This window comes from Ciona intestinalis, chromosome 8, assembly GCF_000224145.3.
Source record: "Ciona intestinalis chromosome 8, KH, whole genome shotgun sequence".
Lineage (NCBI taxonomy): Eukaryota > Metazoa > Chordata > Ascidiacea > Phlebobranchia > Cionidae > Ciona > Ciona intestinalis.
In genome coordinates, this window is record NC_020173.2 from 5,200,442 (window position 1) to 5,226,939 (window position 26,498).

General features: G+C 41.0%; 3 protein-coding genes across 10 annotated transcripts in view; 2 read left to right on the plus strand and 1 right to left on the minus strand.

Moving 5' to 3' along the window:
- The window catches only part of LOC100175185 (cytochrome P450 2C42-like), a 7,377-nt gene extending 6,784 nt beyond the window's left edge, over window positions 1-593 (minus strand). Inside the window, exon 1 of the mRNA XM_026835658.1 lies at window positions 267-593. Within this exon, the coding sequence (XP_026691459.1) occupies window positions 267-563 (297 nt within the window). The 5' untranslated portion in view covers window positions 564-593. The remainder of the gene's footprint in view (window positions 1-266) is intronic.
- Window positions 1-12,143, plus strand: part of LOC100177716 (kelch-like protein 24) — a 13,839-nt gene extending 1,696 nt beyond the window's left edge. For 3 of the 6 annotated variants that reach the window (XM_026835655.1, XM_009861076.3, XM_026835656.1), the window contains exons 3-17: window positions 2,791-3,071; window positions 3,382-3,526; window positions 4,163-4,272; window positions 4,639-4,756; window positions 5,246-5,375; window positions 5,885-6,057; window positions 6,640-6,750; window positions 7,464-7,575; window positions 7,853-7,994; window positions 8,752-8,827; window positions 9,387-9,489; window positions 10,156-10,281; window positions 10,685-10,805; window positions 11,067-11,236; window positions 11,576-12,143. In XM_026835655.1, coding sequence (XP_026691456.1) covers window positions 2,791-3,071; window positions 3,382-3,526; window positions 4,163-4,272; window positions 4,639-4,756; window positions 5,246-5,375; window positions 5,885-6,057; window positions 6,640-6,750; window positions 7,464-7,575; window positions 7,853-7,994; window positions 8,752-8,827; window positions 9,387-9,489; window positions 10,156-10,281; window positions 10,685-10,805; window positions 11,067-11,236; window positions 11,576-11,745 — 2,088 coding nt within the window. In that variant the 3' untranslated portion in view covers window positions 11,746-12,143. Of the gene's footprint in view, window positions 1-1,661; window positions 1,870-2,369; window positions 2,508-2,790; window positions 3,072-3,381; window positions 3,527-4,162; window positions 4,273-4,638; window positions 4,757-5,245; window positions 5,376-5,884; window positions 6,058-6,639; window positions 6,751-7,463; window positions 7,576-7,852; window positions 7,995-8,751; window positions 8,828-9,386; window positions 9,490-10,155; window positions 10,282-10,684; window positions 10,806-11,066; window positions 11,237-11,575 lie in introns of those variants that run through there. The other 3 variants (XM_002124285.5, XM_009861077.3, XM_009861078.3) reach the window with 3 other exon arrangements.
- A 367-nt stretch (window positions 12,144-12,510) lies between these two features.
- On the plus strand, window positions 12,511-26,498 carry LOC100180064 (midnolin homolog). 3 transcript variants are annotated; one of them, XM_018812954.2, is made up of 13 exons: window positions 12,511-13,803; window positions 13,962-14,049; window positions 15,199-15,261; window positions 21,130-21,277; window positions 21,491-21,605; window positions 21,880-22,385; window positions 22,588-22,820; window positions 22,963-23,095; window positions 23,877-23,983; window positions 24,180-24,302; window positions 24,611-24,998; window positions 25,169-25,398; window positions 25,646-26,498. In XM_018812954.2, exons 1-13 carry the CDS (start codon window positions 13,592-13,594, stop codon window positions 25,727-25,729), a joined length of 2,430 nt encoding a protein of 809 aa, XP_018668499.1. In that variant the 5' UTR covers window positions 12,511-13,591; the 3' UTR covers window positions 25,730-26,498. The 3 variants fall into 3 exon arrangements, with proteins under 3 accessions (XP_018668499.1, XP_002123692.1, XP_026691455.1); XM_002123656.5 differs by having other exon boundaries at window positions 22,645-22,820; window positions 25,646-25,901; XM_026835654.1 differs by lacking the exon at window positions 15,199-15,261 and having other exon boundaries at window positions 25,646-25,901.

Consider the following 26,498-nt stretch of genomic DNA (forward strand, 5'->3'; position numbering starts at 1 on the left):
AATATTTATTTCCAACCCGTTTGTTGAATGGTGACCCCATTAAACATTACACACAAGTTACCAATATTATTTGGTGCGTATATAAAGTTACCACTACAGATGAATGAATGAATGTTATTTATCCTTGTCTGGCGTGTGTCACGGGCGCCCGAAGTTCGGTTCAAAAGTTGAACCAAAAAGCCAAGGTATATATGCAGTCGTGGTGTGTATGTAATATGACAACACCAAACATGTTTTAAAACTTAAAAAAAACGAAGATAAATTACCATTTTGATACTCGCACAGTCTCCCAAGACGACCCAGTTTTTTCTCCCAACCCGAGCGCCCATCACTGGTCCATATTCCCTCTTCCATTCGTTGAGTTTTTGTTCTGGATGGCGTCCAAGCAACGGCAGGACTCCAAGGATAGGAATTCCCCTTGGGCCGGGAGGAAAACTACGTGGCATTTGGTACCAGTGCCGGTAGAGCAAGTACGCCGCTGTACATGTAAGGAACTTGCATACAGTTAAGTAACTTACAAAGCTCCCAGGCACTTCTAGCATGGTACCATTGTTCAATAGCATTTTAAAAGGTTTACAAAGTGCTAACTAACTAACCTGCAATGTAAAAAAAAAACTAGATTTCTGTAAGTGCAAATGAAACGTACACTTTGCCTAAGTTATTGTATTTGAAATATTTAATGGTCTGCCTTTTCTATATCATTGTGCTCTCCATGATTAGTTTTAAAGGCAATCCGATTAACGAAAAAGAATCCGCTTCCATGCCTTCGAATTATATCTTACTGACAACATAACCTGTAAGCCCACTTTACAACAAAATATGACAGGTATGCGTAACACCCGGCGTATCAATAACCTTATTATAGCTCTGTATCAGACTATGAGTCAGTGCATAACATGGTAAAATCATTCGAATTTGCTCACAAATTTTTACACAAAATTTTCGTCACGATATTCTGACATCAGCCTTAATATAGCACGGTTAATTGTAGTCGACGCGGTGTTAATAAAACTAAAATAATCTGGAATTTTCCAGGAAACAAAGCGGGATATCCGGTTTTGTAGAAATCTTTGTATTTCCGTTAATATTTTATATCCGTTTTTCGTTATTGTTATAGTAGGGTAGAAAAGATGGGACACTTTTAGCACATCATACCTAAATATCCTGATCGTGTTTTTAAAAATTAATGACAGTTTATGGAAGTCGTGAGAATACGGTTTTACAATTTATTCTTTGAATGTTTTTTGTTTATTACCAAATAGGACGATAAAATAGGATAAAAAGTTGTCCCATCTTCCCCCACTCTATTATATATTTTCTTGTTGTTCACTTTCCCAAGGGAAAGGTTAATAAGTGCTATGTTTTATCTTATATTTCGCTATATTTTTCTGCTGGGAGCACAACTTTGTCACTTAATATCACGAAAAAAACGATTGGGCTACGTCTACTGATGTGCTGTTTCTAAATGACGACGGAACAATTGCAAAATGTTAAGTAAAATTGAACTAATTCTATTATCTGTTTGGTACACCGATGCATCCGAGTGCTGCATGTTTTTCAATCTGAGTCCCCGCTTAAATTAACATTATAGAATTTCTATGTAAATGTAAAATTTTCTGCGCTTAGGTAAATAAATATTTTCCTAAGAAGATTGATCAGGATTACTAAGCGATTAAACTTCTTTATATATTTTCTTAAGCCTCAAACACAGGCCAAAAAGGGGAAAGAGTGTTTAGAAGTGCCGACATGGCACACAGAGACCATAATTCTCCCGGGTCAAGTCGAAATATTGGTCCCCAAAATCGCGCTCGTGGTTTGGGTGCAATTCCACCAAATGCTGATGGTCGCATGGACTTCTTAGAAGAACCGGTACATAGTTAATTGACGCTTTACATATTAAACACTAAAAATACCTCTTGGCAATGACATTGGCCTAATTGAAACAGTATTATTTTTTATATATAAATAATGAATGACAACATTTTAGTCATTTCTACAATAAGATACCCTACTGTCAGGGCCAGGGAAGAATTTATCCGTTATACATACTTTATGCTTACGTCTGTCACACCAACTTTTTTTGTTATCTCATTTTCGCCAGGATGCCATGAAAGGACTGTATTGTCTGTACACTATAGCTCTGTAGATATGTATATGTCACTTACAATTTAACATGCATGGTAACATGTAAGCTGGCATGAGGTGTATGAAACAGAACACCTGTGTTATAACACCCAGGCGTTTTTCAGGCATGCAAGGATAAAGCAAGTTACATTCATTCATAAGTTTTATAATATTTTTATTAAATTTCCATTTTTTTAAACCTTTGTATTCTGTGCATTGGTTTTCCATTAAATTTGACTTTGCAGGAAAATAATGAAGAGTTTCCTCTGCAAGTTGTCAATAGAAGACACAACCAGCCAAGAGCTCGTGCCGGGGGTGTGAGGATAGTGACTTATCAATCTTATCGAGGGTACAGGTTACGACGCGAGGACCAACAGGAACAGGTTGGTTAAACACAATTTTTGCACTATTAAAAAATCTGGTAGAAAGTTTTAGAGTTTAATACTTAAGGGTTATAGGGGGTTAGCAGTTGACAAATAACGTAGGGGGGGAGGAGATTCTTTGCTACCACCATATTTTTTTGCATGAAAATTCCTCTAAAAAACTACTGTTTATTACTGCTCGCAAATTTGCAAATCCTCGCAAAAAATGAAATCTTTAACATAAAACCAGTGCCTATCTATGCTCATATTATATATATGCCTAATTTTCCATTTTCTCTAAAAGCAGGGTAGGTTTTACAACTCGCCACCTGTGAACCAAGACCAGCAGAACGACATCGTTCCGGTTCTATCCAGTCCTGACGGCTTTTCCAGCGACTCTCTTGCTGGAGAAGAGCATGAATGGTCGGATGGAATGAGCAGTATTTCAGATTTGGATGAACGACTTCCCCCAGCCGCAGCCCCACCTGCTTACCCCGTTCCAGGGGCGGCTGATTCACCCCCACCAGATTTTCTCGGGATATCTATGGGTTCTAGGGGGGTGGGTTCTTCCCGTGGTAATAAGAGGTAAGTATATGTCCAAACTTTGTCTGTTTAAAATAAACATGATATCAAATACAAGTGTGCAGACTTAGTAAGCAAGCTGCAGTGGCACGGTAGTTAGTAAGTCTGGCTGGTCATAGAGAGGACAGGTTTAAGGCTTTTCGCTGGTACAGTAAAAAATCCTCCAAAAATAATCACACGCAAAGTTACACATGTAACTCCCACAATGTGTATGAAACAGAACACTCATGTTATAAAAACTGTCATTGCTCTAACATGCCGGGGTAAATAGGTTGCATATGCGGAAATATTTACTTTTGAAATTATTTAACAGAACTCGAACTGGCAGCACATCAAGTTACTCCTCAGTTGAATCTGTGTGTTTCAATTCACGCAAACAAAAGATATCAAACACCAACTCAGTCCAATGCATCTCACAACGCATGGCTCTTATTGATAAGCTTCAAAAATACAGATCCGTGAGTTATAATAGGAATTACTTTAAAAAATTAGAGTCTCACATTTTTATCTAAAAACCACTAGTGTATCGTATTTTAAATTTGTATTTAAGATTGTGTATTGTAGTTATAAAACAGTCTTTTCACAAAATTGGCCTGTTGTGTAAGATTTCAAACTAAGCTGTATTTGATTAAACCAAATCCACCATTCATAACAGGCAAACTTTTTATTTACTAAGCAAATACAGCTGTATTATTAAACAGATTTAAATACAGAAGTCAAATATGGTGGCCCAACATTGTCATCCAGCCTTTTGAATTTTCTATCTGGGGTTACATTGTTAAAATGCAATTACGCTCATAGTCATCAAACACAATGATCCTTATTGATTAATTTTGCAAATTCAATATACTTTGGCTTTGCTTATGTTAAGCAACAGAATCACAGGGTAATGGTAGTTTTAGGATTAAAACCGGGGTGCTGAAGCATAAGATGTAATCCATCTTTGAGAGGTTGGGGTTTTATGTCACTCCAGACAACCTAACATTTATCTATTTGGTTGTATTCCATATGGGTGAGATCTTTGGAAAGGGTCGGGATTTAGGCCAAATTTGCCTGTTATGTCTATGTGCTTCAAACTTGGGTCTATTTTTTAGAACAAAGAGTTCACTGATGTGATTCTCACAGTGGAAGACCAGGAGATAGCCTGCCATCGTGTGGTGTTAGCTGCCAATAGCCCCTACTTCCATGCTCTACTTAGTTCCAAGTAAAATCCTAAAAATTACATTTTTATCTATATGTCAAACTTTACACTATTGATAAGTTTTGTGTAAATGGGTTTTATTTTTCTATTGCCCAGAATTGCGTTGTTAAATTAATGGTTTAAATACATCTTTATCAGTTGCTGACAAATCTAAAATTATTGGACAGGCAAAAACAAATAATAAACCCAATTAGCGTTTAAATAGTTCCATCCTCCCAAATTATCTTTTATATAAATTGTGCCTCTTTCCCTTTTTTATTATTATTAATTTGTGTGTGCTGGTAATTTGTGCATTTTTTTATTTGTTTTGTTTCAACTGCCTATGAATCCCGCTTGATGTCTTTCATTTACTTTTATATTTACATCCAGCATGAAAGAAGGCAGGGAGGGCAGAGTTCATATTCAAGGTCATAAACCTGAAATCGTGCATATGTTGGTACGACATGCGTATGCGGAAGCCATCAAGGTCACTACTGAAAATGCTCAGGTAAAATGAAATAGGGGCCATATATTACAGATTGTGGTATCTAGAAGGTAATACTTTAATTAATTTTCCATAAAATTGAGACAGTTTAAATGTTTTTCTTGTTTTTTCAAATTTAAACACCTTTTTTTGTGTTAGTTAAAAATCATTCAAAAAAATGTTTTTTTTTCTAGTTTTTATTCAACATTTTAGTTTAGTTCTAGTCAGAGAATTGAGTTGGTTTTAAGTTTTGACTGTTGTTTACTAAACCTGTTTTCTGATGCGGTGTTGTGTGGTTTTTAAAATTTAATATATATATATATTTATATAGGAGAATTTTCAACAGCTCATTTGGTGTGATATTCTACTATGGGCTATAAGGGAATAATTACGTTAGGCCTGGTAGCAGAGTTAACATATTGTATATGAATATAAAACAAAATATTACAGAATATAAATTCATAAAACCTACATAATAATAACTTTTAACTGACTTTATATTTTCCACCTCAGGATGTATTAGAAGCAGCAGATTACTTCCAAATGGATATGCTGAAAAGCCATTGTGAAAAGTTCCTTATACGACAAGTGGCAGAGAGCAATTGCCTCGGTCTAATGCAGTTTGCATCACTACATTCCCTAGGTGAGTGTGAATAACTATTCCATCTATATGGGTGAGGTCCTGACTCCTGTTTAAGGACCTAGGCGTTTGGTGAGATTTGGGACATTGCCCTAACACTACACATATTCGATTTTATATGAGTGAGGTCCTGTTAAACAGATGGGATTTCCGCCAGATTTGGGTTATTACCCCAGCACCCTTGCTGCTTATATAAGTTAATTATCTTGCCCAAGGATACATCTGTTAATCAGTGTTAATCATCTCAATACCCTTTAGCTGTTAAAATTTATTCCACTTAACAACTTGCGTCTTTTATTCAATAAGTCATGTATTTCTGTTTAAATCAAGGCCTGTAATAACGACTGTCGTTTCTTCTTCTTTTCTTCTTTATTCTATTTACCACTTAAATTTTAATTACTTTGGAGCAGTTGGCAAAATCTCATGACATGCTGCTGCAGGACCTCACCCACATAGAATATAACCTTTATTACCAAATCCAAACACACAAATTAAAGTCCTAACTGTTTCAGACCGCTTGTACAACAAGGCAAAGAAATATGCAGTTAAAAACTTCAACAAAGTTTCGCAACAAGAGGAATTTCTACGCCTACCACTCGCTACTTTGTCGAAATACCTGGAAGATCATGGTCTTGTTGTACAAAGAGAAGAACATGTCTATGACGCAGCCATGCGTTGGCTTGAGGTGGTTAAACTTTTATATCTAAGTTTATTTTACAAATTTTTATATTTAATGCTATTTATATTTTACAATATGCGTCACTGTGTAGAAGTTATAGTTTTTTAATAAATGCCAAAATTTATTTATTGTTTTGTACCTGTTATCGTACGTACATGATATATATATTGAAAACCAGCCTTTCAAAACCAATAACAAATTCAGACTTTAAATATTCCTGGGGTTGTAGGATGACACGTTGCTGGTCTTTTTTTAAACTGAATTTTGCTGCTTATACTACCACTGCCGGATATCTTTTTTTACGAAAAAGAGCATCATATATTTTATGGGTAGCGATTACAAAGTCTTGGTGCAACCCGGTGATGTGGCACAGTTGGTTAGTGCACCTTCCTCTAACCCAGAGGTTATGGCTTGTGGCTGACAACAGTTTGTACGTATGTGTCCTTCTGTAAGATGCTTTACTGCAATTGCTTCAACTCAGTAGTCACTAATTGGTTGGTGTTTTAAATCACCAATTCAATATCAATAAAAATTACTTATAAAGGTAATTTGTAAATCTGTAAAAATTTATTGTACTTGAAATTCTAGTATGACGCCACCCGCAAAGAACATGTTGCAGAAGTCCTACGCTGCGTGCGTTTGTTTTTCGTCAGCTCTCGTTTTCTTTTCGAGGTGATCACAAAGCATCCAATGTTCCAGGTAAGATTGGTGAAACTTTTTTTTTTTTTTTAATTTTTTTTTTTGTTTTTAAACTTGTTAAAAAATGTTTTTTTAAACATTTTCAGCAAAGCTTATCAAATTAGTTACATTTTTGAAAAACCAAACTTTTGATTTTTTGCTGTGGTGTTTTATTTAACTAACCAGTAACCGCTTGTCATTTTTGACATGAGGCAGCTGTTTTTAAAATCTTAAATGAAGTGAACCACATTTGACATTGAATAAGACATTTTAAAGAGATTTTTCTGCAAACCGTTGTTAATTGCTTGGCACTGATAGACGAGAGAACAAAATGTTCATTGTTTAAGTCTATGCGTTAAATTGTATAGTGAATCATGAATGCCAATTATTTCAAGAGTCATTAGGTTCTGAATCTCTGATTTATTCTGCATGCCAGTTTTACACTTCTACAAAAAATCCCTAAAATTAGCGTATGTGTTCAAAGGCTAATTTTTACATAGACTGTATCTTATTAGTACTAGTAGGGTAGGGAGAAACGGGGCATCTTTAGCACGCAATATCTCATAGTTTCTGATCTTTAAAGACTTAACAACGGTCTATGGAAATCGTGGGAAAATGGTTTTAAAATTATGAATGTTCTTTGTTTACTACCAAATGGGACAAGAAATTAGAATGAAGGAGTGTCCCATCTTCCCCATCCTACTTTACATAAGGTAACTACCCTCATGTTTTAGGGCAACCCAGAGGTACAGAACATCTTATCAGAGGCTTGTAAGTACCATGCACTAGGTAGTAACGAAATGAAACATGGCAGTCTTCCACATACAAAGCCACGCGCGTCATCAGGTAAAAAAATCAAAAGAACCTTTTATTTCTCTCATAAAAAGTTTCCTGAAAAAAAACTATCACATAAAAAGATTTTAAAAACTTAAAAAACATTTTTCACTTTTTTCTCATGAAAAGGACTCGCTTAAAAAGCATCATAAAAAAAAAGATTTTCAAAAAGTTTTAAAAAAATATTGTTTCACCTTTCTGTTTCATGTTATGGATAAAAAGTGTGGGAAAAGTGTCAGTTAAATAGCGTGGCTGTTGCACCCAACACTTAATGTACTTTATGTTCCAGGCATAAGTGAAGTATTAGTGGTGGTTGGTGGGATATGCAACAACAGGAGGCTCTTATACACAGAGTGCTACCATCCAAACAAACAGGATTGGATTTCCCTAAGTGATATCTCCACCTCACATGCTACAATGCATAGCTACAGGTAATGCATGGCTGGATTTAAGTGTACAGGTGTATTGCTATATATGTATATTGCTGTATAGGTTTTTACTTGTGTATTGCTTTTTAGGGGTGTATAGATGCATTTCTTAATTTACCAAGTTGTCACTTCAGACAAATGTGTTTCCATTTTAAACAACTAACAACTGTCTATGGAGGTCTTGAGGATACAGTTTTATAGTTTCTAAATTTTCTCTGTTAACTACTACATAGGGTGAGAAAATAGAGTTAAAAGATGTCCCACCCACACACATCCTAGTCTATCATATTAAACACATACAATGATACAAATCGTTCACCATATTCTGTTTACACTGATTTGTTAAACTGTTTACTTTTACTCACTGTGCCTCAGTGGCATAGTTGGTTATAGTTTCTCTTTACTTCGTAGGATAAGTTGTTTTGTATTTATTACTGTAAATGTCATCGTGGTTAATGTGTTTTACTGTTGTTTGGCTGAAGTTGTTTAATTATGACAGCTTTAAGCACATAAAAAGTATTTACTCAAACTTTCATGCTACACAACTGGACGATTTTAACATTTATTATTTGAATTGCATTTTTTCTATAGAACTGCTAAATAGTCAAAAATTCTTTTTTTTTTAATCTGAGTTTTAACAAAATTATAATAAATTCAAATTTTCAACTAAATTATATTAAATTTAAAAATCGACAAAATTTTTTTTAAAAGCATAACATTTCATTGCCTTCCAGTCTTCAAATTAATAATGTTTTTGTAGTGTCTGCTCCCACAAAAACGACATTTACATAACTGGTGGCCACAGCAACTCAGGCATGACGATGGATGCAGTTTCGGTGAGTTTGATAAAATGTTTCATTTTTTAAAGGGGATTGGGGTAATGGGCTAATCCTCGCCCAAATCCTAGGACCTATGGGGTGATGGACCGTGTTTTAATGTTATTTTATAAAGTATCACCTTCATAAACTACTGCTTTCACAAGAAAACATATACAGTAGAGTGGGGGAAATGGGACCCCTTTATTTTATTTTCTTGTCCTATTTGGTAAAATTAATATGTTTCTTCAACATTTCATAAAGAATAACTTTCATAAACTACTACTTCTACATAAACCATATCATTATTAATTACTTAAATGCAATTAAGACCGACAGTCGTTTTATAGACTAGTTAGTTTGGTTGTTTTATTTTATTCTATCTAAAAAACATGACAATGCCATTTAGGCGAAATATATATCTCTTATTAATTTTTATACAGTTAATTGTACTTGATTTTTGTCTGCTACGTTTTTGTAGCACCAGATCCTTGCTGTTTCAATGATCGCTCTGTGCCTGTTTTGTTTTCATAGCACCAGATCCTTATTATTTTACTGATTACACTGTTTCTTTTACCAGGTCTACTTCTCCAACATAGACCAGTGGAGTTTGCTTGCCCACATGCAGCATCCACGAGAAAGGCATGGTTCAGCATCTGTAGATGGCGCTGTATATGTTGCAGGTGGAATTTCACATTGGTGTTTTTTTTTAAAGTTTACGTTTTTTAGAGACAAAAGTTGTAAACATTGTGGATTTTTATTCTGCTACCAGGCATGATGTAAATTATTTTTAAACTTTTGTGGTGAATAAAGCGTTAATTTTATTCCAACATGTTTGTCTTCCATTTGGCAAGGCTTTACCAGTATTAAACCTGATAAAATTATGGTTTCTATGCCAGATAAGGTGAAAAAATGTTATGTTATTAATTCTGTGTTGACTAAAAAATATAAAAAAAAAACATTTTCTGCTGTCTTAGACTTTAGAGCGATTTTTGTCTCACAGAGAAACAGCCTACACAGCCTGAATCAATACTGCTACCCACTGTACAGGAGAATGATATTATTTTAATAGGAGTAAATAATTCATGAATGTCTGTTGCTGTACGACTGCCATCTTACTGTCTTAGCGCTGGTTATTAAAAGCAATGGGAATTTTGTAGCCTTTAATGTCACTCATAGTTTTGGTTAGTGGCACAGTAAAAAAAAACAGGGTTTAAAAAAAATTGTGTTTTGTTTTTTTTGGGGGGAAAGAGGGTTGTGAGTCTTGACCACCTAAACTGCCAATGCTGCGCCACTACCACTAGTTGTGGTTTGGTTCCATCATTTATACTTGTTACTTTAACATGCAGGGGGTCTTATGGCTTCTCCGAAAAATCGTAAAAAACCTGGCGTTCTTGACAATGTTGAGCGATACAGACCCGACTACAATCGTTGGGAGAAAGTAAAACCACTGCCTAAGAGATGTTACTCTCCAGGTATTTGAAATATATGTATAGAATTGCAAGGATGAGTTGCAGAATTAAATGCAGCAAGCAGGAGGCTTGATTTTGCTATTCTTATTTGTAACCATTACCTGAATATCCCTGATTACAATTCTCAATAATGTACCGAATTTCTGGACAGTTGAAAAGTGTATAGACTTCTTTTACCATTTGGTGTATCTAAATTGATACGCATACCAAAGTTTTGGTACTATTATCTTAACAATTTCACTTGTTACTTGAGTGCTCTCTTTATATTACTTCATTATCTCAACATACTACTTAGAAATGAATCTAATGTACTTTAACTTTTAATAGTTGTCAGGTTTCTTATACTATAGTTTTGGCACTTTTTTTGTACATACCATAATTCTGAAATTGTTCCTGTTTATTCCAGGTGTGCTTTCATACAAGGAGAAATTGTATGTGATTGGTGGTGTCAGTATGACAGAGGAACCCAGCAACTCCAGCAAGATCATTCTTGATTGCATCCAGTGCTATGACCCTCTCAAAGACAGGTAAACACTTTGACTGACAGATGCTTCTCATAAAGTTTCCGCCACACAAGAATAAACAAGTTACATTTATTTAAAAGTTACAAAATTATATTTTTATTAAAACTTTATATGGATTCATAATTCAAAATTCATAATAATAATCTTATTCAATTTTTATACAATCAGAACTTACAATATTATTTTTTATTTTAATTCAATAGTCATAATATAATTTTTTTCATTAATTTAAAAGTCACAATATTAGTTTTTTTAATTTTAAAGTTGGAGCCAACTCCCCCTCGGACGACCCCTTGCCCGGCTCTCTTGCGCCCTCTACAGAGATCATTTCTACATGATCTCGAACAACGCAAGCTCGATCTTCCGTTACGATCCCAACACTTGTACACTGGAGGAGTGGAGGGAACTTCATGAGCTCAACGTTGAGTTTGCTGGTGAATTTAACTTTTTATATGATGGCGTACCTTAGTATAATAACAAATGACCTTTGACCTTTATTGCCACTGAAGTTTCAATCTGATATAGAAATTTTTTGATAAAATATATTGTTTTTTTGTAGGCTTTTTATTGAAACTATTGTTACTGTGTACCCACTTGTGAAATGTAATTTTTAATTGTGTTATTACTGTAAACATCATTCTACCAAATCTGAGTTTGTTCGGTTTTAAATTTACCAGTTTATTCTATTTTGCAGCATGTCATGGGACTAATAGATTAGGCTAGAATTGATCCATTACCTTCTTAACCATTTAAAAAAACGTGTGTGTCCGCAGGGCTTGCAGCATTCAACGGCAAACTAGTGATCAGTGGCGGTCAAAAAGGCAGCACCACCCTCAATCATATGCTGGTTATTGACTTCGAGAGTGGCAGGGTAGAAGAAGAGGTCAAAATGAAGCGGTCACGATGTATGCACGGGTGCGTGCCAATTGATAAGTTTGGCTGACGGCGCCTGTCTCTGGCCACAAGAATTCTTCGGAAACTAAAGCTCTAACTGTGGCCAATGTGTCAATACCAGGTCGTTGCAGAGTTTTCGTACACCATTACCTTTTTCTTCCACTACATATTAAATATTTCATGTGTTCTTTATCAGTAAAAAGTGTATCATTCTCTTTTTTCTTTAAAATATATAACTCCTACTCAACACCAGTGGGCAACTTTGTTCGGATTTCAAAAAACTTTTTGTGCAATCAAGATTTCTTGGTATGTAATCCAAAGCTCCACTTCCCTTAGTGTTTGCCAGTATACTTTTCCCCATTACGTTACTTTTCGTACAAAATTTAAGCTGCTTCTTATTCTACATCTTGGCAGGAAATTCTCAATAAAAGTTCTGATAAAGTACAATCATTATAATGTTTTTTTGTCACGCTAAATGTTTTCGAAATTCGCGTTAAAGAAGGTTTTTATGTGATGGCAGTTCATTTACATTTGCGTTAGTCACGAAAATCGCACTCAAACGTGGCACAGTGGCACGAATCCTATAGTGTTTGAACTGCTGGTAGATACATTGGCCCGACTAACTTACTGTCGTTTGTTGTTCGTCAGACGATGATAAAGTCTATTCGTGTATTGCGTGATGCGATACAGTATCACGACCTCATCGGGCTTACTCAGGGCGTTACGTTGCGCTGACACCAATTATGTACGAACGGTTTTGTCAGCACTGAGCTGTGATTAAATCACGAACGCGCTGATCATGGGAGTGGTGCGACTGTTGTTTCAGCGGTACCAGCTGACGCCCCGGTACAGAAAACTGTCCTGGCTCCATTGAGCAAAGCGCAAAAATAAACACGGGGTGACGCAGCAGCTCCCCGCTAGCTCGAGTCCAGCCGCGACAGCCTTTTTCGGCCCACTCAGCGCTCGCAATCACTCGTTTTTCTCCTCGCGCTCTCAGTGCCCTTTCTCTGTATTGTTGAACAGACGGTCGTTCACCAGGCGATTGTGCTAGCTCGTTTCAGCGTCGAGTGACAAACAGCCTCTCCTATAACTGCTGTGTTGGTCGTACGGTCTTTATAATACGCACTTCGTGTGCCCAGAGGGCTCTGTGTGTCGGCTTTGTCGTCGCTCTTACCCCGTATTAACCTACATTGAAAGAGAACGGCCTGGCGTCCTGTTCTGCTCGGAATAGTTCATTTGCAGATTTAGCATGGAGCGAAAAGGGCTTGGCTGTTAGTTCAGTACCTCCACAAAACCAGCTTTTCAGAAGGTCTTTTCCATATATGTACAGGACGGAGTAAAGGTTTACCTGTTCTACGTTGAAGCCAGTGTTAGTACAGTTCAAGAGTCAGAATACAGGTAATGTAAGACTATATCAAAAGATTTATTGACATGAAACTAAAAACGATGCTTGTGTGACTTTTACCAGTTAATTCCGTGTCGTGTTGTACTTATCTAGTATCCGTTCTTCGTTTATTGTGAAATTTTCATTTGTGGCTGTGTCCTTGTTTTCAATCGGTAGTGTTTTTGTTACGCCTGGTCTGTTTATAGACGTCTTATCGTGAATCAAAACAGTACCGATTCTTCCTGTAATAAACACTATAATGAATTCATTAATCAAGGTGTGCCTCATTTGGGTACTGTAACTGTTTACGGGCTACTGTATATGTTAAACTATGTGCCTGTTATTAATATTTTTAACAAAACTTTTGCTTGTAGAATTTTAGGCAAATTTGTGTATAGTTAAATTTAAAGTTTAGCTAAGTTTTTTGAGAAAAAGTTAAAAGAATTTGGTTTAAATCTGTTGACCAACTAACTGGGTCAATTTCATTTGAAAGTTACCACTTTTTGTGACTATGGATGCTAAAGAAACAGCATCTTCCGTTCCGGAGTTACCAGCTGGAAATTGTGAAACGCAACAGTCAATCACTTTATCCATATGTCCAATAACTGGAGGCACTTTTGACTTGGAAGTTAGAGCCAGTGACTCAGTTGAAGAACTAAGGAAGAAAATAGCCCGACATTTGCAAACCCCAAAGGAACGATTGACTATTCTGTTTAAAGAAAAGTAAGTCTTAGTGAAAAAAATATTTTTTAAAAGACTATTCTTTACCACAAGTGAAGCTCTTTTTTTAAAACCACCTAAAAAGTGGTCATTTTTTTTTCATTTCAGCTTATACAGCTGTAATTTTATGTAACCCAAACATGAGGATACATGTCTTCCAGGGTATTGACTTCGGGAATGTTGGCTGACCAACAAATTCAAGATGGAAATAAGATAACGTTGCTACCTTCTGTCGAAAGTGGTTTTTCGGTAAGTCTTTTTAAATTATTTTAACTTGTACATGAACAAAATATGTCTTAAAAACATAAACCATTACAATCTAAATTACAAAAATGATGTATAAATTGTATCGGCGATTTGGGTATTTATAAAAAAATATCAATTTTAAGCCCATAAACATAGCTATATTGTGATGCCAATGTCATTACACCGCACACTGTAATATAGGTCCCATGTTACACAATCACTAGTTACTGTGGTGTTCATTCTTGCTCTAAGTTACCAAACTCAATTAAAAGTGTTGTAATATCCAGGAAACGCGTTTAGGTGGATCACGCCTATGACGTCATAATTTCGTGTCACAGCTGATGTTTGTGACGTCACAAACTTAAGCCATGAGTGGCGCAAATGCCGTGACTACCACACGAAAATACCAAGCTAAAAAAAGCAAACACGTTCGAGTTGTATATATAAAAAGAACGGATTCGGTTTAAGCTTAAATGAGTTCGCATATTGTGATTAATTAAAACGCATCTGGTTTTCAACGGTAAGCACCTCCGTGGTTCGAGTCAGTGTTGACGCTTTTTACCTCACTTCATCTCCCGGTAACTGAAAAGGGGAAAAGGATGTTGCCGGTATATCGCAGGACGCAATTACGTAGTATAAACACCGTTGTGACGCAATAATCAAAGCAGGAATACGTGTACGGAAAAGCGTCGCCCATTCGTTACTCCGAGTATACGTTTCGTGGCACTCTTTTACCCGTATGTACATTTACTAATGGCTTGTATAAGCTGCCCATTTACCAGCTAGTCGGCCCAAAAGACCTGATGGTCTTCTGGCACTCGTTTAATTACTCACGTAAACGTCGTCCGTTCTAGGAACCCTCTAATAACCTATCATTAGTCAAGCGGTTCATCCTTACAGGCGAAGACTTATAAGTAAAGCCACACATTATCCGCCACGTTCCGTAGTCGTTCGCGCACTTATAATGGAATAATGTCTTAAGTCACTCCAAAATTAGCAGCTCCCCATTTGTTCATTATAGTAAATGTAAATCGAAAATATAGCCGGTGATTAGCAAAGAAGCCAACCTACTTTACCCAGCTATAAACAAACATTCGTCTCCGGTTGTCTTACGGCCGACGTACTGTTTAACATAAGTATCTGTATTTACAGTCGACAGTACAAGGAACTCAACAGTCGATTATCCAAGCCATAGAAAGCCTCTCCGACGTACAAGTAAGTTGCTTTTACATTCCCAATGTAACAACATAGCGATGCTATGTTTAGTTAACTGAGATGCTTTGCGTTTCTCTGTTTTGGATACGAGGGACGACAACCGTATTATTCCAGCGTGTTCTACACAGTGCGTACAAGCCGCGCTTTCCCAACCGATTATGAATTTGAGTCGCTTTAATTAACTTACTCGATGCCTGGCTATTGTTTGATTGCGCTCGAGAGAAAACGCGGGCGAGCGAACTGGGGCGTGAGAACACGCGGTGAAATGGCGGGCATCTGTGCTTCAGAGTAAACGGCGTCCCCTATGGTGCTGGTGTGCCAACGAGGCTTCGAGTTACACCCCATCTTCGTATTTCCGCAACGCTATCATGTTCCATTGCTTTGTGCGGGCAGCCAGCACTCCACGGCTGTGTGAGCAGGCGCTGTGTGCCTTCTGCGTCGGGTGACTGGTTCCCATAATCGTCTTAACGATGACAATTTAACTTTCATGCGGAGTTCCCGTAAGTGATTCAGTTGCACGGCCATTGAGCAACAAGCGATGGTCTCACTCACTTAGTGTGACGTATTCGAGTGACTCATTCAGTTTAACTGTCGATTCACAACTGAGCGTGGCCGAATTATGTGGGCCGCTGTTTGCTTACTTTGTCACAACCATGCGGTATACATATTTGATCCAGCAAAACATTTCCGCTTCGTGCCCATTGATTAATCGAGGCTCCAATGCCGTACAACAAAGAACTCATAAATCTGACTTTCCTTTCACGGCCTTTGTTTGGCACGAAGTGTTCCATTTGTGGTTGACCCGGCCTACCACTGTGGCCCGTTCTCTTTCAGCGCCCCACATTCGGTTAACGAATTCGCATGTACATGTAAAGTTAATTAAAAGCATTGGTGACTGGTCGTCATTGCCTACTTACATCAATCTCTTCGTTGGCCAGTCTAGTAATGGGAAGCTGGGCGGTGGAATCGCGCTTTGTTGCCAGCGTGTTTATAATAGGCCCTCTCAGGTTTTGCGAACGAGTTGGCTTTAACTGGAACAACCGCGCTCCCGGCGAGTTCTGTCGTACTGTTGGTACAGATATGCTGGTTACGATTAAACTCACGCCACAGGCTTGTCGCTCCTGTGCTGTAAAAATATCATGCGAACTTAACAAGACTCCCAAAGCGACGCGGAAACCCGATCGGCCCGTTGGAACTTCATAGCGAATCGCGCCATCTCGGACCATTGAACATTAAACACTCGTTGCTGTTGGCAAGCAGGAAGGCTCTCGGAAGAGTTATTTTGGCCAGCGGGACTGCAAAGCAAACAGAGCGGAGCCGGCAATAGCTCCGTATCAATAATTCAGCCGGTGACTCAGGAGGAACTCTCGTTGCCCGGGGCCTGGTTAATAAGTGATGGCTGCGCGCAGGAATTCGAGCCGTTTGATAAGCGCCAACGTGAAAGGTCGCCATGGCTGGATTACATGGTGCCTTCTCGCTTGATTGCCGCTGCAGAATCACCAAAGTATCAACTAAGGTCGTTGAGTTTCGGGGCGTGCTCTTTTTTGAATGAGGGCGATTTCCTTTTACGTTGTTTCTGCGAAGAGCTCTCTAATTATCTAATATGAGAGCCCGTTGTCGGTAGAAACTTGCGTATTCGCGTCGCCCATTTCGCAAATCGCCGCGAGCGTTTCTCACTAACACTCTGTGGTCAGCAGCTCATCCTTCTGCTGCAGCAGCCTTTCCTGTTATCGAATTCCAGAAATGTGATGGATGTTAACCGAAATGACGCGAGAGGCCTGCAGGGAACTCGTTGCCTGCCTCCCCAATACCGGCAACTGTGTGACAGCACCAGGTGGCTGAATGTTAAAAGTCGATATTCCCAGCAAACCAGGCGTTTCATCGCCCCATTAAAATCGTTCCCTTTCATCCCTTCTTAAAGCCTTTTTAATCGCCACAGCGGGTCCCAATGCTTACGTAGTGTCCAGTGTCCGTCACTGCCGTGTTTATACGTTGTTTATGTTTAAAATCCCGGACGCGATGACTATTCGCATGGCGGCCAGACAGGCAAGCTACGGACAGGAAACCACTCGTCTGCCGTTTTGTAAACTGGGCCTATCCGTGTCTTATCACGGCCAATTGTTGTACGAAGATAGGTGAGTCGCTGGAAACCCGCTCAGTCGTCCCTCAGCATTGTGTGGTTGTGTATTTGCTCCCAAGCTGCACCTTCCCACCAAATCCGTCGACACCACGCTCTTATTGAAGTTTCAATTGCGCAACTGAGTTTGCGGAACTCGCATTCATTTCATCGACTTCGGAACGCCAACCCCGCAAAGCGCCTTTGTCCCAATGCAAATTTCTGCCAGTTGTTTTTGTGGGCGTAACAATGCCAGCTATACGTGCTTGGGCCACGCATAATACACATCAGCAAATGGTGGCATTTAAACTTACAGTAAAACCAGTTGCAAGCTTTCAACGTCTCATTTCAAGGCCCGCTGTGTTTTAATCCTTGGCAGGAATTTGTATTTGCTTTTCGGTCAATCGGGTATTTTCGCATCGATACGAGTAATTGCTTGTGATGCAGTACAACGTACCAGGAAGCAGACATGTTCGGGCAACCCCGTAATTACATTTGTCACATCCGATCATTCCCTGTTCCCTTGGGATTTAGCGCAGTTGTTTTCCTGTGTGTTCCAAGTTTCTAAAGCAAGAAGGGTAATCTCTTACGAAAACGAATCCCTGTAACTTGCACGATTCCGCTACAAACTTCGACCGAATTGCCCCTTGTATACGCGGTTGCGGTTTTGGTTTTATGGCCCTGGTGCGTCAACAAAGCGCCCATTTGAGAGCAAACAATAGTGTGTTATCGCTCGCCAGAAAAAATTCTCACGCCCAACCCGATCATCGTTGTCCCAATCGATGACCGCTCCGTAACAGTACACATTACATCGACGCCGACTAGAGCCGTGGTCAGATCGACCAGCGACCCAAATAGAACGGCCTGGTGCCGTGACACGTCCCAGATTAGGATTGCTCTTAATTTAATGCTGGATTTGTAACCCGTGCCCAGCGGGACAGATGCCCAATCTGCTGAGCTTGAAGCTTAGCCTATTCTAAGCCGAATACACCTTGTTTTCACGTTTTTTTATTTTACTTTGCATCGTTTACCTTCTAACAGGCGTGTCTAACTCGCTTTTTACGGCCATTCTACGAAGTTGCTGACATCACATTACCTCTCGTTTCTAAAACTCGCCTGCGGACCGCCTAAGTTTAATTAGCGATGGTCTCTTTGGTATTTTGCCGGGAAATCGACCTATATTGCTTTAGAAGGTGACGAATGACGGTTGTTAAATATAATTTGGCATTATTACTTTAACTACTTCATCCTATGACGCAGTATGTGTGTATTGAATTGAGTTATGACTTGTGTCCGTACGTGTATTTAAATGTGTATCGATAAATCGAGTCCTGGTATGCAGACCGCTTTACTGCTCCCTCTACTTTTATTTCAAGCCGCGTTCTGCGTTTCAACGAAGTAGGATTGTTGTGCACTTCAAACTGCTTGCTGGAAGCCTACTCTAGCTCTCACAAATCCCTACTAACCCCTCTCTTTCTGGTCGAAGGGTTTCGTTTTTATTTTGTTTTCGGAGTCGAAATGACGCGTTACGATGCGCCGGTCACTTGAGCGTACTTCATGACGCTTCAGCGGAGATTCCGCGTCGCATGTGAGGTCAATACTTCGCTTGGCTTGGGCAAGCGAAGCTCCGGTCCTTTCGGCAAACATCGCGCATTCATTCTCTTTTTTATCCGCGCCTGAGAAGATTGCTTCTCTCGCCGCTTTCTCTTTCTTGAAATCCCGCAGAGAAAACAAATACCTCCCGATAATATCGTCAGAGAGGAAACGCGACCTCTTTTTTCGCCACTTCAAATACTGAATATACCACCACCAACTAACAGCAGCTATATTCAATCGATAACGCAGAAACAAAGGCCCTTCTGTGTCTATTATGAGCTCCCAATACAATACAGTTACAATACGCCCTTTTTCCACACCACAGCAGTGGAAACCAATTGATTTTTCGATTTCTCGTCACCTGCTGGGGTAGCGAACAGTGGAGACCTTTTGTGGAAAGCTGGAGCCCTATAATCCGTGGGCGTGTACCGACCGCGGTGAAGAAACCCAAAATTGGGCCAATGGGTGTGAAACAGTACTTGGTATGCTGCTTTACTGAAGAGGGGTCATACCAGGTCCTTATAAAACAAGTCGAATGGATTGTTCCGAATTCTTCGCGTGTGAGTAGACCGTATCCACAGCGCGCTATAGATTTTATCGATCCTACCAGCTTTGTTTCGGCCCAGCGTCCCGTACACTTTTAACAACGCGTTATTGAAGCTCGCTCTTTTCTCTTTGAATGCTCTTGGCCAAAATCCCCAGGGCGATTCGAGGATTATTCTGAGCGGTAAGCCTCGATGACTGCCACTGCCTAGCCATCCAAGCACACTTCAGGAACATTACATACATTGGTGCTGTTGGGAAACTAAAAACACATCCCATATTGCTGAGAAAACAATCCACAATGACGCAGGGCTGTGTTTAAAGAGAAATATCTTGTTGTTGCTCATCACAGTGGAATGAGGAACTATTTCTGATGCAAATAGCTTGGAGCACATGAACCGTTCCTATGCGTGGGCCTGCTGTGCCATGTTGGGCCAGGTCGTATGTCAGGCCGTTTAATCATTGACCGTGCTGCACCGCGCCATCCCGGGCCACTGCGCCGCCCTGATCGCCAATTACTGCCTGGAAAGCGTCGCCTCGCCGCTTGGGACGCCGATTTTCGCGTGTGCGAAACGTTTGAGTGTAAACATGAATGATGCCAATGAAGACGCTCATAAAAGAAAAGCAAGCAGCTGTAGAAAAGGGTGGGAACCGCGGCTTCCTTTGTTCGCTATAAAGAAAGAGAGGAGAGGGACTGAGTCACAGCAGCGTCCCGCGGCGATTCGCCTCGGAAAGAACAATAGCTGCTTTCCGACCTCTAATTCCACGCCTTTTTCCCTCCTTCGTCAAATCGGCGCCGACACGATTCCTCGAAGCAACGGAGCGTGCGCTTCGGAACCCAGTGCAATCTACCCGGCCCCGAGGTGCGCGAGATTTCATCGAATTCTTAGCCATTTTCCGGCAAGTCATCGTAACAAAACAAACAACATGCATTGGCATGACCCAGCGTGTGATCCATCATCGCATTGAAATCGAATTAAACCCACGATCAGTATTTATTTTCGGCAAACGATCACCAGCGCACCGACCACGCGGAATCGGACCGTATCGATCAAAGCGATCCGCAATTAAAGGTTAGGCACCAGTGAAATATCGACCCTCCCAAATTAGAATCATGCTCCTGCCACCTGTTATGCCAAGTCAAGCGTGACGTAGCCTCGTTGCAGCCATCACAACGGACGACCGACAGCCAGCAGCCAGGATTATCTATTCGAAGCGGCTTTCCGCCTATAACATGAGCCCAATTTCCCGTCGCTTCTGCTAAGCGCTTACTACCATCCTGTCACTGGTTAATTTGATATTCCTTGTCGGGATCTCACCCCTGTGCGACCTCCATTCCCTCGAAATCAGATCTCGTTCGTCTTCAAGTCAAGTCTGATCACAGAAGACGCAAAGTCTCTTGACTCAGACCTGACCGTCAGCCAGAAATCGCGTAATTTTTAAACCGGTCAGCCAGCGCCCGAAAACGAATTAGCAACGAGTGGGACCTGGCTGGCAGGTGCGTTAGCCACTTTCACCTAACGCCACCACGGCTGCATCCTGAGCTTAATTACATTTTTGTTTGCCATATAGGATTATTCTGCTATTTTGATTTATCAATTTTCTTTTTTTAGATTGATGATTTTTTATCGGGTCGATCGCCACTTACACTCGCACTACGTGTTGGAGACCATATGATGTTTGTGCAGTTGCAACTGGAGCAGTCTATGGTACAAGGAAGCAATGCAGGGACCACGCCTACAACACACCCATCAGTGCCAGGTCGGCTTATTATTTCGCCCCCCCCCCCAAAAAAAAACCTTATTATCACCCCATGTTTTTTTATACCTTCCCAAATTAAAAGCCCCAGTGAAACACCACTGCCACGCCCTCCGAACACAAAGGGCTTAAGTAGGAAGTTTTTCCACCGCGCCCCTCGCACATTGTCCATACTTGTCGCTTACGAAACTTCTAACAAAACCGCTCACTTTACAGGTAGATCCGGGCAACGGTCTTCTCGCCACAACCGTCACCGATCGCATCACATCCCGGGTTTCCCACCTCGCTGTTCGCCGGACCATTCGGCAGCGCTCAACTGCCTTCCACCCAGGTAAAAACGCCGCTAAAATTAGCCCTTACCGGAATATTTGTTGTTTCTGCCACAGCTACGCCTACCTCGCAGACCGGCTTTCGTGTTTTCATAAAGCGCCACGATTCTACGCCACGCACTGTGACCAATTTTCCATTTGCAATCGTGTGTGGGCGCGTCATACGATTAATCTATTGGCAATTGCCAAATAAGGCGGTCCCGAAATACTCAACGAAATGTAAAAAGAGCACCCTCATACCGAAACATACAGTTCATCCGCCCTACATTATTCCAGCTTATGGACCAACAACCCGGCATTCAACCCAATATCCCGAGTTCCCGCTTCTGTGACGTCATCTCTCTCCCCCGAAAACGAAACCACAAAATTCGAATCCTCTTCATCCGAGTCAAGCCAACGGGACACCTCAACACCGCTGGCAGCGGCCTCTGGTATGGGAGGACCCACGACCGGCCTACTGTACAAAACAACCGCCTGTCCCTCCTTGAAACGAGCTGCAGTGGCTTCTTTACCCCACCTACCCCTTGATAAACCATCCCATCTCGACAAACTGGTCACTGCTTGCTCATCACTTGGTACATCTACATCCCAGAGTAGCAGCTCCCAGAAATCGAGCTCAGGGAAGGCAAAGATGGACCCCAGGACCCACTCGTCCCGGCGAACTCCTTCTGGGACCCCTTACCCCACAAACAGCCAGAACTACCACTACAGACGTGCCTCTACTACGAGCGGAAAGATTACGTCCGGAGTTGGTTCGCTCACGCACAACAGTTCATTGAATGGTACGATTGTGACATCATATACCTTATCGTGACTTTATATACCAAACAAAAATGCTAATTCCACCGTTATTTTAGTTGAGTGTATGGCCTGTACAAATATAAAGTGTTTACTTTAGTTTTTACATAGACAGAATAATGTGGCGTGGGAGTGTATGCACTTCGTCTGTCACATTTGCTGAACGGTGCGTTTTATTTCGCACAGGAGTGCCAATAAAGACGAGGCTGGAATTTCTATCATTTTCAATTTCGAATTCCGCAGGCACCCCACGAGTAATGCGCCAGATGCAGCGATTGCGGCGTTTATGTGGCGCTCACCAGCAGTGTGTGGCGTACAGCAGCCCTGAGCTTGCTTCAGAAATCTCATCGATCGTTCATGCTGCAAAACACCATTCTTCCTCGGATAATTCTGCCTACCACCGTCGTAGTAATGGCAAGGTTCGTGTATTTCCGCAAACATTCAATGTCCTTTGCTCCAGCCCAGTGGTAATTGATAAGCTGTCTAGGTACCAGTGTACTGCGGCTACATTTTCTTTGTGCCTTCCATTAACAATAGTATATAATTTAATATTTATTTCAGAGCTCCCAAAAAGAGCGTCCCAGGTCATCCCAGGCAACAACTTCCTCTCCCACTCCTTCTGTTCCTGCAGCAGGAGCATCCATCGACTCTTTCACGACCCACGGACCTGGGATTTTCTCCGGGACTTTTTCAGGTACGATGATATCATAATGCCTATTGTTGCGTACAATCTCCGGATGGCTTATCATCGTCCAGTAGTTGCGTCGTCACTAAGCATTTCCGCGTTTGTTGCTGGCCGTGCGCTTAGTTATATAAATCTGTAATCCGATCAAGTTACCGTTCGCACCACCTCGTGCCTACTGGCGGTTAAGTTTTATGTTAGTTAACACTTTGCAACGACACGATTGGATCGGTGTGTGGCTTGTTTAATAGTGTAATACGCCAGCCCGAACACGACAATCGGTCGGCGACCAATTCAAAACATGCCGATGCAGTCTGTGTGACGTCACACTTCCGCTGTGACGTCAGAGTGCGGTGTACCAAAGCACGTGTATGTACAATCGAGTTAACGTGGCGGCCGCGACGCCCATAAAGCCACTTCATCTTTACAAACTCGCGCTTGTACCGTTGTAATGAATAAAATTACATGCGGAAATTTCGAGTGGCTGCTTCCCGTATTGTTCCATGCGCTATATTGACGTTTCGTATGCGACCAGTGGTGCAATCGGTTCATGTTTTCAATACCACAGCCGGTCATTCATCAGCGCCGTCCGCTACATTGTAATTTCACCATCAATGTAGCCAATGTACATATGAAAACCTGTAGCAGCCGACCGCGGAAGCCGCAGTACACGATCGGCCTCGTTTTTTTTGCTGCGCACGAATACACGAACTCAGTGGCCTATGCCCCGCAGTGCTTACTGTGCAAAGCCGCTCGGTACACAAACCGCGTCATAAACGGATTTTTGGCGCAGGTTCGTTGCACCCGAACATTCAGGACAACGACGGCCGACCTAAGAGAGACCCACAGACCATCCTGCAGATTTTGACCGATCTCTTGAGTGCGACCAACCATTACCAGGTAAGGAGAATCTCCCTTTCGCGGAAGCGAGCGACTTTTTTGTCGTCAACACCTCGAATAGCTGGCATGCCTCGAGTCATAATGATCGTTTGTTACGTCCCTGCTGACGTAGCGACCTTTGTGAGGCAACAATGGACTGCTGATACTGCTGAACAGTAACCCAATACATTACTTCAATGAACATTCTCTTATCCAGGGGCAGGCAGGGAATATTGGGATGCTACCTCAACTGCTGAAGGATCATTTCACGAAACAGCAAGCTGGTACAAGTGCCACCAACGAGCCAACCAGAGAGACACCAACCCCACCAGCTGAACAGGTTAGTTCCTCCATTTGATTATATAGGGTTATATTCTATAGCCGCTCACGACAAAAAGTCGTTTGTTCTACTGTGTCGAAGCATGGCGCAATCACCGGAAAATCATAGCTTGCTAGCGCCACCAGGCGGCGAAAACATAAAATATGCAACATAAATATGCATCACTAAAACAGTTATACATTATGTAACAGTTATATATCATTTGACAACTATACACCTTTTATAACAGTTTACATTATGTGACAGTTATACATCCCATATCTAACAATAAATAAAATATTAATCAATAATTTTAATTTATTCTGCAGGAGGCAGGCACCAGTCGTCCACAACACAGCAGAAGTCGTCACCCTCAGCACTTTCCACACCCTTACTTACCCCAACAGTTTAACAATACACCATACGTGTATCCCTACCTTCCCGGTTCCCAAACAGGGGTCCCACACTCTTACGCTGCGTACCAGCACATGGCCGGTCAAGCGGCCGTTTTCCACCACTATACTCATAACAACGGTATCGTCACCCCGCCTGATAACTGCTACCATCATCAGCGAGTGTCGGGCAAATGCCCACATCGACGTTATGGCGATCACCACGCCGGAAGTTCAAGCTCCAAGTCCCGCCAGTCCCCGTACTGGTGCTGCTGCTCGTCCAGTTCTAGTCGACGATCAAGCAAGCAAGCGCCGCATATCAACAGTAAGTCTTCATTTCTGTATTTAGCGATATTTAACTACTTTCCATAGTGGGGTAACTTTTATATTCTATGTGGGTGAGGTCCTTGTCAAGGACCTGGGATTAAATCTATTTTGGCCTATTACCTTATAAGTATAACCATGCACAGCGCTATAATATCTTCAATTCTACAGTGGGCCGATTGAAGCAGCTTCAGCAGGAAAACAACACCACACGCTCCAAGCTTCAACAACTTACACACATGATGCAGGAACGTAGAATGCGGCGCAAAATGCGACGGGAAGCTTGCGCTCCATATGGCAAACCTAACCACGCATCTTGCTCTGGTGCCGAAAAGGCTGCAGAATCCAACGCTCTTATTGCGAGCCCAGAAGGCGACAGTTCCGAGCCAAGCGGGCTTGAGGTACGTTTGTATAAATACACCATGGAATAGCAATTCGTATGCTGTATAGAATATAACCATATAGGCTATCTAGATTGGGATTTATGAGTTAAACTTTTGCCAGTTAAACAGAGCACCGGTGTTACAACGACTGTCGTTGACCCCCGTCAGGCGATGGTAAAAAAGTTACGTCCATTTATCCATTCAACTTAAGCAATTTATTTATTGAAGCTGCGTTTTAATATTTAACTCATCGTTCAATTCTCAGGTCCAGATCGACAACTTGCACAACTATGCCGACGATCGAAAGTCCGAGGTGGCACTAGAGTCGCCGGAAACCGTCACCGTATGAGTCATCACGGTCAGTGATCGTTTTAGCTCACAGCACCACCACTCACGAGTGACATGATTTATCACGCCGTGAAAAAGCCCAGCTTTAGCCGCGATAGCAGCGCAAAACCACCTTCGTCCGTTTTAGAAACTTTGTACATATAACCTAAACCTTAGGCACTCACAAACGTGCACTCATGAGCGTCACGCCGTGAGCCACTCACGACGGCGTCTCATGCTTGAATCCCACGGTTTTGATGCACGTTTTGATTTTTAAGTATTTCTAACGTTGAAATCCCCACAAAACCACCATCTCTTGCATTATCCGATGTTACGTACTCTCCGATCGTCGCAAGTTTTTTCAACCCCTATTTTTCAGTTTTTGTTGTGCGCCGTGTGTCCCACCTCACCCCTTTTTTGATTTTTTCATTTTTGGTTCGAACAACTCTCTTCCGTTGCTTCCCAAGAACGAGGGAAGAAGGCATATCTTTTTTGTTGTTTTTTTCCCTTTTTCCCTCTCTCTCCTTTTTCCCACATCTCTCCATGTGATATCAGTCATTTATCCATGTTAGTATTATGGCCATCCTCCAAAGCTACCTCCAGCCTCCGCAATTGTTCCGTCGGAGCACCTCCGTCGAGTAAAAAAACAAGGGAAAATAAATGGGCAATAAATTCCCCGTTTACGGCTATTTCTCAGTCGCTCTTACACCAGAGAAAGCCATTGAACTTGAAGATCTGCCGAACCTCCAGTTTTGGGCGAGCTATCGCCGCGAAAAAAATCTTTCGTTTTA